At 45.8% G+C, this 11,291-nt stretch overlaps 1 protein-coding gene across 1 annotated transcript in view; it reads right to left on the reverse strand.

The window, feature by feature from the left end:
• ADAMTS17 (ADAM metallopeptidase with thrombospondin type 1 motif 17) overlaps window positions 1-11,291 on the reverse strand; it is a 262,300-nt gene that overhangs the window by 49,106 nt on the left and 201,903 nt on the right. The window contains exons 18-19 of the mRNA XM_026648360.2: window positions 9,942-10,101; window positions 4,927-5,062 (exon numbers count right to left, since the gene is read on the reverse strand). Of these exons, the coding sequence (XP_026504145.1) occupies window positions 4,927-5,062; window positions 9,942-10,101 (296 nt within the window). The remainder of the gene's footprint in view (window positions 1-4,926; window positions 5,063-9,941; window positions 10,102-11,291) is intronic.

The raw sequence follows: 11,291 nt of genomic DNA on the forward strand, positions 1-11,291 counted from the left end.
ACGTCTCGTCAGGACGCGACAATCAATCCCCGAATGGACGCGCATACTCCACCAGCACAGGTAGGAGTAAGCGCCGTCGACGGGGGAGCCGCGGCGGTCGATTTGCCGCCGTCCTCACAGCGGGGTAAGTCGGCTCGGATACGTCGAATTCAGCTATGCTATTCGCATAGCTGAATTTGCGTAACTTAAATCGATTCTCCCCCCCACCCCCCAGTGTAGACCTAGCCAGTGGTTCAATGGCTCTCGGGTGGTAGGGCTCTGCACAGTTCAGGATCCTCCCCTGCCTAGAGCTGTACATTTGGCACCATCAGCCCTTCTTTCACAGCTGGCACTGGGAAGTGCAGAAGCAGAGGCAGACTTTAAGATAGCTTGGCCTTGCTCATTAAGGGTTCAGATAAGGACCAAGGATCCTGAAACAGACCTGGAATTGCACAGGAAGGCACAATAGGGCATGGAACATTGGTGTAGTATGTTCCCATCAGTTAGACGTGAGTAGGAAGTAGGCTACCACGTGTTGAACCTGCTGTGGCTTCTGGGTGGCCTTTGCTGTCAGGTCCAGCCAGTTTCAATAAAATTTTTTTTCTATTCTCTGACATTTAATTTGAAAACACATTAGTACATCAAATTCTTCATTTGGTGTTTCATTGTATCCTTTTACAGATGCTCTACTGGAGTTGCTAGGTTCTAACCTCCTCCCTGACTGCGTGGAATTACTGCTCCTTGCCCTACTCCATTTGGTTCTCCCAAGAGGTGGCTGCATTTCAAAGGGATATATAATTTGCAAAGCACTATGGGATTGTTTTGGAAGAAAGACACTGTTATTAGTATCATAGGCATTTATTTTCAGATAACCTAATGTTTAATGTGGATGATTATTTTTTATTTGCATGACAATCCCCAGTAGAGATTGGAGCCTCCTGTCACATACACAGTAAGATCCCATTGCTGCCCCAAAGACAAGTAGACAAGGATCAAGAGGGGAAATAAGGGGACAGTAGGGAATAGTGGCTTGCCAAAAGTCAGTGCCAGAGCCAGAAATAGATCCCAGGTCTCCTAAGATCCAGACCAGTGCCCTACCACTAACCACACCGCCTTTCCAATAGAGTCTTCATAAGGTAGATTCAATTCTATTTAAATTCACAGTACCAGAAACCCTGTGCAACTTCAATCAAAAGCAACGAGAGAAAAAAGATTTACTACAAAAAAGAAGCCATTGTTCCCTTCTTCTATATTCCAGTCTAGAGTGGAGTGCTCAGTGGAAACGGGAAAGGACCTTATTGTAACAAGATGCTATAATAATTTTACTTGAAACCCTAAAACTAATTCAGGGCTCATTAAAAAAAAATGGTGAAAGAGAATGGTTTCTTTAAGATGTTCTTGGTCAGAGACTATGCTAAGCATGCATTTCTAATATCTGGGTGGGCAAACGCAAGTGGAAATTTCAATTCTACAGAGGCACAGAGAATGTGCTTCTGAAAATGTTTCCAGTCAGAAACATGTGAAGTGTGACAGTGTGGTCTACACGGAGCGAAGGAGAGAGTGTGGTCTGTCACATCATCAGCTGGAGTTTGTGACCTTTCTGGGTACTAAGCACGTGTTAGTGGTGTTTGTTGCCATGGCTCTGACAAAACGGACCGATGAGAACATCAATGTCTCGCTAAACTGCTTCTGAGGAGAACGGTGTGCAAGTTGCCTGGTAATTCCATACAGGAAAAACAACTATCCTGGAAGAACGTTAAGGGGCTAAAAAAGTGAGGCAATTTGGACATACCAAGATAATGGCCCATTCTCAGCAGCACTGGTGTGTGTGTGTGTGTGTGTGTGTGTGTGTGTGTGTGTGTGATTTAACTCCATCCTTAACTCAGCCCACTGTTACTGCTCATTATTTTGATAGAGATGTAAATGTACAAGGTGTAGTCGAGAAGGCGCAAAATAACATGCACGCTTCACCAAGAATTCACAGGGCAATCTGGGTCCCACTAGACACCCCTTGTGTGCACACCCAAGTGCGTTCCCAACAATGCACTTGGCTGGTGGTGAAAGATGCCAGACCACTGCTTGCCGAGCTTAGTCAGCGGCTTATCTCAGTTTCTAGCTCCCTGGAGATGGTGCCAAAGCCTTCTGGGCTTGTCTGCATCCAACCCAGGCACCTCCAAATGGCTTTTCAAAATCTCCAGTGGAAACCTCTCTTGCTGAGCAAGGATCATGAGCCGAGAGTTCACCCAGGCCTCCTGCTTGGAAACGGTGCCACACCATAGAGTTATGCAACTTCCCTGTGGAAATTATAAGCAATTCCTTGAGCGTTTTGGGAGTCTGGCCTCTTCTTTTGCAGTTCCAAGGGTGTACATGGTATCCTATGATGTCTGTTGAAGCCACTGCTTCTGAGCGCTGTGCTGGGAACAGTGAGATACCCACTTAAACAGCAATGTGACTGCAATGTTGTAGAACAGCAACCGTGTCGAGACCAAGCAAAAGTGCAACGGTTCTTCACCCGAAACAGCCCATGGCCTATGTGGACAGAGCACACTACTGGTGAGGACACTGGTGCTCTCCCACGGGTTCCATTCTCTAGTGCAGACACAGCATTAGAGAGATAGAAGACATGGCTCGCACAGGAGGGCTTTGGGAAAGCAGTGGGTTGTAAGGGGAGATTCAAAAGAAGAGAGGAAGGCCAGCTGGCTCATTTGAAACTGAGGTGGTCCCAAAATGAAGTATTTTTGCACACAACGAGGGTCAACCTGTGGAACTCCTTGCCAGAGGATGTTGTGAAGGCCAAGACTATAACAGCGTTCAAAAAAAGAACTAGATAAGTTCATTGAGGATAAGTCCATCAATGGCTATTAGCTGGGATGGGCAGGGATGGAGTCCCTAGCCTCTGTTTGCCAGAAGCTGGGAATGGGCGACAGGGGATGGATCACTTGATGACCTGTTCTGTTCATTCCCTCTGAGGCACCTGGCACTGGCCACTGTTGGAAGACAGGATACTGGGCTAGATGGACCTTTGGTCTGACCCAGTATGTCCGTTCTTATGTTCCAGACAAAGGAACGGGAGAGCATGAGTGCACTGAATCAAGCAGGCATGGAGCCGTCACCACGGTAACTGCTGGGATCACCTGCTGTTGAGCTCTGATCCTGAAAGCCCTTGCGCAGTACACAGAAAGGAGTGTGAAAGGCCAATATGACTGAGTGACAGCAAAGGTCTGAACAGAAGCTATACAAGGCACAGTGAGACTTAAGCTGGCGCTTAAAGTTCATCAGGTGCAGAAGTGCTTTCCTGAATCAGGAGCTGAGCTCAGAACTGTGGGACACACATAACGGTCTTGCAATCTAAATTAGTCAGATGGTGCAGATCAGACACACAATACAGCAGAGGACCAGATGTGACAGAATATATCCCTGTGTTCACGCCCGACACGCTATTGTAATAATCTTTGTACAAACTATGCCTTGTAAGGTATCATTTAAAAACACATAATTTGCTGATCAATAATATCATGGCAAAACGCACATATCAGCATTATATGTCAAGTTATAGACGCAAACTGAGATTATGACTAAAAATAAGGTTTTCCAGAGAAGTCTGGGGAGCGGCCAAACCAGTTCCTCAAAGACAAAGGGTAAACTGATGCCTCAGACAGGTGTAAACAAGGCTGATGGACCATTACCTGCTAAGTGGCCATTCTTTGGCAGGAAAAGGGCAAAAAAAAATAATCTACATCTTAGCAAAGAAACAACATGGGAGTTCCTTTCCACACAGACTGCCTGTCACGTTGCTCTCAGCTGGTAATGCGTCTCAAAGGGGGAACACTGCAAGACACCCCTTTCTCTCTCCATGCCCATTGCATTCATGCCACCAAAAGCAAGAAAGGACTGGACTCTGGGAGAAGGGGTGCTGACCTACAGGCTTTGGTCAGGAAGACTGCTGAAGGCGTATGGTGAGAAACTTTGCTTGAATCTGATACAGTTTGTTGAGTTAGGTATTACAGTCAATGTCTTATCTTTATTTTTCTTGTAACCATTTCTGATCTTTATGCCTCAATTCCTTGTACTCAAAATCTCTCTTTGTGGTTAATAAACGTGTTTTATCTAATCCAGCAGGTTTAAATTGAAGAGTCTGGGAAACTCCATTTGGGGTGACAAGTTGTGTGCATATTATTTCTTTTCAAGAAACAACAGACCAAATATGACTTTTGTATTTTCCAGGAGAGGGCTGGGCAGTGCAGGACATAGATCTCTGGGAGAAAATCTAAGACTAAAGGTGTGTTGGGGTCACCCTGCAGAATAACCAAGGCTGGTGAGAGCCAGAGCGTAACCCAAGTGTGGCTGGCAGGCTGCAGCTACAAGCAGACACTTAGGGTCTGGCTTGCATGCTGGAAGGCTGTTTGTGAGTAGCCCAGGTGGGAGCTACTTCAGCATGGAATTGTAAGGCCCCCATGGTTGCAGGGCAGGGGTGACACTGCCCCCTCACTGTTCTGGACTGCACCCCGGTATCTCACACCAGGTAAGGTTTAAAGGCCATGTTTTTCTTTTCAACAGGGCGTGACAACTAATCAAGCCCTATTCTGCACTGAATAAAGAAACAAGATTAGACTTGCCATCACTGCAATGTTGTGTAGCTAAATATAGGAAACTATTTGGTCTCCCAGATTATGCAGCTAAGGGGAAGAAAAAAAACAATCCCCCAATAAATTATATATGTATGTAGCTTCCAGGGAATCCTGCTGTACTGATCACAAATTAAATGGACTCTGAGGTAACGAAAATCTGATCTGTTCAACAAATGAAAAATGAGTGTTACAGCTGGATGTTGCAGTTAACGGTGTGCCCAAATGCCGTCAGACACTTGGACAGTGCTCAGTGGAGAGCTGCTCTGGAGAAGTGTGGTTGCGAGAAATAGGGATGTTAGTTGTTTTTTAAACTCCTTACCGTGACTGGCAGGGGTGTGTGTTACATCTCCTGACTTGGGGTTCAGGGCGCATCACACGCTGGCAGTCACTGTCATTCACCAGCATCATGGTCTTGTTAACGATCCTAGTACAGGACACAATGGTTTTACGTTCACCTAAAAGTCAAACCAAAAACAATGGCAAACCAGTAAGCTAGTTAATTGCTGGAGGCTGTTCACTATTTAAGATCAACATGTTATTTAACAAATCTTCTCTACAGCTAAATTCTTTCTGCCTACCTCTACCTATAGCATACAGAACTAATAGCCCTGTGGATGTTTCTGTCTTCTCTGCCTTCTCTTTGGGTTGCTCTGTCCTGTCAGCAAAGGTGCAAATTAGGGCCCTACCAAATTCACGGTTCATTTTGGTCAATTTCATGGTCAGAGGATTTTTAAAATAATAAATTTAATGAGTTCAGCTATTTAAATTTGAAATGTCACGGATGTAATTGTAGGGGTCCTGACCCAAATGAGGGGGCACGGCAAGATTATTGTAGGGAGGTTGTGGCATTGGCATCTTTACTTCTGGATTGCTACTGGCTGGGCAGCAGCTCTGCCTTCAGAGGGGGCAGCTGCTAATTGGGAGCCCAGCTCTGAAGGCAGCGCCACCGCCAGCAGCAGCGCAGAAGTAAGGGTGGCATGGTATGGTATTGGCACCCTTACTTCTGCGCTGCTGCCTTCAGAGCTGGGCCCCTGGCCAGCAGCCGCCACTCTCTGGCCACCCATTGCCACCCTTACTTCTGCGCTGCTGCTGGCAGTGCTACCTTCAGAACTGGGTGCCTGGCCAGCAGCTGCTGCTTTCCAGCCTCCCAGCTCTGAAGGCAGCACAGAAGGGTCGCAATACCATGATCCCCCTACAATAACTTTGCAATCCCCACCCCGCAACCCTCTTTTGGGTCAGGACCCCCAGTTTGAGAAACACTGGTCTCCCCTGTGAAATCTGTATAGTATAGGGTAAAAGTACATACAAAACCAGATTTCATGGTGGAGACCAGATTTCATGGTTCATGATGCGTTTTTCATGGCCGTTAATTTGGCGGGGCCGTAACAACAATCATGACTGCGACTGCTCCAGCAGTGTTAGTATACTGAGCTACGTCTTTCAATTCTTAACGTAAATACAACCTCGAAAGCAATCTGCATTGGTTTAGGTTCCTCCTCCACATGCTGCTGGGACCCATACATCACCTAGCACAGATGCTCCAGGGAAGTAGAGTGGAGCCGGACAACCGGCCACCTCTGTGGATGACTAATAATGACCTGAGATCCACCACGTAGCCTGAGCTTCCTGTTGTACAGCTGGGCTCCTGCTGCTTCTTCCCCTTCATCCTGACTAACATCCAACTCATTGAATGCAGCAAAAACAAGGTTGAATGGGAATGAGCAGGCTTCAAAGGCTGCAGTTTGGGCTTACTCAAATTTTACAAGGGAATGAAATAAGCAGCTAAAATATATATCATTTCTGGTCCTCTGGATGTACTACATTAAAAAGTGCTGCCAATTTGACACACCAGGCTCAAGAGTCTCTTCTTCTCTGCTGTATCCCGCCAATTGGGGTTGGTGGCTCTCGTTCACCATCTCCAAGTGTTCTTGTCAAGTGCATCTTCCAAGCTGACACCAACCTTTTTCAAGTCCTCTTTCAGTGTCTCAAACTGCTTTCTTTAAGATCTTCCTCAAGGTCTCTGTCCCGTGAAAACTAGCTCATGTAGTCTCTGGCCAATATATCCCACATCTCATCATCTCACATGGCCCAGCCAATACTCCCTTGGTTTTTCCAGTGTGTGTGTGTGTGTGTGTGTGTATACACACCTTCATCATGGCTCCTACTGTTTCACTGCATAGCTTATCAGCAATTATCTGACTCAGCATTCTCAATTTGGCAGTGTGAGGTAGTTGTTCTTCTCTCTTCCAAACTGGCCAGCATTCCAACCAGCCTAATCCTATTCTTAATTCACATTGCTCTTTAGTTTACTTTGCATATTCGTATTGCAAAGAATTCCTATCACTCCCTCCACTTCCACCAACGGCTCTTCATGTGGCTGCTAGCATCCTCATCCACATTCTGATCATGGCTCCACACTGACCCAAGGTGTTCAAATTGTTGCATGGACTTTAATTTGATACCATCTAGTTGTCCCTCAAAGCATTCTATGTACTCCATCTTTTGTGAGCTGATGCGTAAGTCATTTTCTTCTAATGCAGCCCATCACAGCTCTATGGCTGTTTCCAGTTCATACTTATCTTTGGGGCACAAAGTAATGTTGTCGGTGAAAAGCATGCTCCCCGGAGCCTCTCCCCGAATTTCCTGCCTCAAGGTGTTCATTGCAATCACAAATAAGAGCGGGCTAAGGGCTAATCCTTGATGTAGGACTACCCTGGCAGTGAATGACTCACTGTAGCCACAGCTGCTTCTCATTATTGTTGTGCTTCCCTGGTACATGACCATGATAGTCTGAACATGACTCCAGCAGACTGTGTACCCATAGGCACCTCCATAACAACTGTCTAGGAATTCAGTCATAAGCCTTCTCTAAATCCACAAATACTAAGTGCAATTCCTTGCGTTTCTCTCCACATTTCTCCCGCCATTGTTGGCCTTCCTGGCACAAATCCAAGTTGATGCTCCAGCGCCTCCCAAAGTATTTTCTCAATAATTCTTTCCAGACACTTCACTGCATGACTCATCAACTTGATGGGTCAGTAATGACTCCATATTTGCACATCTCCTTTATGCCTGAAGTTAGGGACCAATGCGCTCTTCCTCCACCCGCCGGGAATTTTTCCAGTACAGAGAATTAAGTTGAAAAAGTTTGTCATCATTACCACTCCTTCATAGCCTAATGCTTTAAATACCTCAATTGGTACATCTGCTCCCACAGCCTTCGTCTTTAGCACTGTCTGAGACCACTGCGGTGATAGGTCTTGTCCGGTTTTTGATTGTGCATACTTCCCCCAATGGTTTCTTCACATTCTCTTTACTGAGCAGTTTCTCATAAAACTGCTGCCACCACCTAAAGATTTCACCATCTTCCCCTAGTACTCTTCCATTTTCATCTTCGACACACTTCACAGCTCCCAAGTTCTCTGTGCTTCTTTGCTTAATCTTGGCTAATCTACATATTCCTTTTTCCCCTTCCTTCATTAGGAGTCCTGAGTAGTCCTTTAAATGGCTGACCCTTTGCTTCTGCAACTGCTCTTTTAGCTATTTTCTGTACCAGTCTGTACTACTCAGAACTTACCATCACTCTTATTTTTTGCCATTGCCATTCTTCTTTACTGCTTCCTGCATGTCACTGGGCCACCACCAATTTCCCTCATTTCCTCTGGCCTTAGACAGCTTGTGCACTTTCTGTAATATATTTGGATATTTTCCCCAAATCTTATTGGTATCATCATGGCCAGTTTGGTTGTTGTCCAACCTCCATAGAACCTCATCCTTAAATTTCACACTCCGGCTCAAGACACCACACTCCAGAATGGTTCTACTATTTCCACACAACCTATGTCTCTGCATCAGCTGAGAAGGGGGCTCAACTCCACTGATGAACATGGCACCTTGGGCTTAACAATCCACTTTGACGCGAAGATGTTGCGTTGTGACAGTGAGATAGTTGCCTTTCAACACAGTGAGTCAACACCATGATGTCACGATGTAAACATTACCAACTCACCATGCAAACCTGCCCTAGTGATATTTATTTGGGGGAAACTCCTCAAGCGTCTTCCATTATAACCTTACGTCTGGCTGTTTTATATACTTGACAAACCGAATGCTCGTGACCAAACAAAAAAAACCATTAAGACCTGTCACTGGAAAGTCCAGTGTGAATTAAGTCCCTGATCACATTTAGAACCATAAGTGAGTCCCAATCTAAAAGTCTCAAAGGGAAGAAGACCTTTCCACCAAGAACAAGTACTGAAATGTGTCTGAAAACCAAAGTGCTTAAGAACTGACATATCCGAGCCTACTGATGGTGGGACCCATATTGCCAGAACGTGATATTTGAGCCCCTAACTGTGTGGAAGGCCTATTGTACCTAAGACCCTGTCAACAGGTTTAAGACTAGCTCTCATGAGGGCTCAATGACTGGGAGAAATTGTTATTGTAAAAGGAAAGCAAACAAGTCAATTTTTAAATCAACTATTTTATAAGGAAAAAAAATACAGGCATTTAGTGTACTGAGGTTGAAGGATCCTGGGGGTGGCAAACCTGACAAGGAGTGAGACTTTTAACCTGAGCACTCTAACTCCTTTGTGGTATCTTCATGATGGGATGAATTGCTGGAGCTGGCACCAACCACTCAGTGCTAGTCGTGAAAGGAGCTTGGCCAGGGTGTGACCTGATTCCCTAGGGAGAATTAAAGCTGCCTCTCCCATATACGGAACGCCAACATATAGTGGCAGATGCAGCATTAACTGTCTTCTGTGGGGATCAAGTCCCCCTCTGGCTTCGTGAATCTATCCCAGAATGCCCCAGGAAAAATCAACTGAAAAGTGTGATCTGCAGGGTGCTAATGTGGTTAGCTGGTTAAGGGTTTCTGATGCAATCTACAGCAAATTGTCACAGTGCGACTGCTCCTACTTCATCCTTGGAGAAGGAAGTTTCTTTCAGCAAATATGCATGCATGCCTGCGAAAACCCTGCTCCAAGAATCTGACTGAGCCTTGAGATATGGGGCTGCATATAAGTGCCTTGAGCCATCCATGAAGCACTAAACCAGGTGCAGTTCCACTGCATAGTAATGAACCGACAAAGCAGCATCCCTGCCAGAACACTGGCCGAGTATAGACTGCACGGCTGCTGCGAACTCGGCGATCTGGTGAAAGCGAGCTTTCACCCAATTGCCATGCCAACAGCCATTTCCGTAGCTTAGCCTTCCTCGTGATGTCTGTGCTTTGGCAGCGCTGCAGCCCGTGTTCTGCATTCACCTCTCTTTATTGCCTGCCTTGGCAAACACTGTACAAAACAATCCCACCACGTTCCCAAATGGCCTTACCTCCTCCACACTGCACACTGCATCCTTCCCATCCGCTGTGTGTCCAGATGTACAAAGAATCCTGTTGTTTTTCTGGCTCGCTTCTGTTTTCGGCGGTATAGTTGACAGGAATGGTGTATTCGTAATGAATTCCATAATTCTGGTCGTGAAATAACAGCACCTGGTTCAGCAGCAGAAGAAAGGCTGTTATGATACACTGCACTGGAAAAGCCGACAGAGTGCAGAGATGGCAAAGCAAGCAATGCTGTCTCAGGCCAACACGTTCAAAGGCAGGTGCTTCAAGAAAGGCCCCCAAATCCTTATTTAGGCACTACAATCAAAGTGGCCTGATCTTCAGAGGTGCTGACTCAACGGAAAACCACGAGAGCTGGTGCTCAGAGCTTCTGAAAAAAAATCAAGCAACTTATGGAGGTGTCCAAAACCAGACTTCGGTGTCTAATGTTAAGTACTCAATTTTGAAAAATTTGGCCTTCGCTTTTTTTGGTGTCAGATGTGATGAGTTGGCTTCAAAACAGAATTAAGTCGACAGCAGGAAACATTAAATCAGATTGATGTTCATAAAGTAACTAATTAAGTTAACGATTGCATGGAATTAAGATGCCATTCATCATACGTGCCTTAATTTGTTTTGGGAAGCCAGGCTTGTTGCCAGGCCGATCTATTTATTCAGCCTTCTGGGAGGATGAGTGGGTTGGGAGAGAGAGGTGTTTTTTGAGTTTAACATCATATCACTTCACACTTTAATGGCACGGGAATTTATTAATGCTGCAGAGAGGCGCGTTTAACAGCTTAATCAATAAACAAGTCAAATCATCACCATGGGAAATTGTGCTGAGAAGAACGAGTCTGTCCTGAGCTAACTGACAAACCCCACTAATGGGATGTGACTGTCTCTCCCTACACACAGGTACTTTCTGAAGAAAGAAAGGCGGCGCTGGGCTTTTTCACATCAGGCACTGACATCCAAGTTTGACGCCGCTGCATTGATGCTGAGGTGTGAAACCGGCTTCTAACAGGCTCATGTATGACCTCTCCAGCCTCTCTACTCTGTGAAATTTGCTAAAAGGGACCACTATAAACAAAAGGAGGGCTGAAAAAGGGTGCCTCATTATTAGTCATAGTGGGCGTGGAGTTCCGATTCTACTTGGATCTACCCACTGGGTCAGATCTGGCTCTCACTTTCACTGAGTAACTTTGGTAAAACGGGTCCCACCGGTGTAAAACCGGTGAGAGATAAGAAACAGACCCACTGCACCTTTTATCTGGCCAGGGTGTGACCCTCCAGGCACCCAGGGCCGGCTCCAGGGTTTTGGCCGCCCCAAGCAGCCAAAAAAAAAAAAAAAAAAAAAA

The sequence above is a fragment of the Terrapene carolina genome, unplaced genomic scaffold, assembly GCF_002925995.2.
Source record: "Terrapene carolina triunguis isolate 2854851 unplaced genomic scaffold, T_m_triunguis-2.0 Scaffold67, whole genome shotgun sequence".
Lineage (NCBI taxonomy): Eukaryota > Metazoa > Chordata > Testudines > Emydidae > Terrapene > Terrapene triunguis.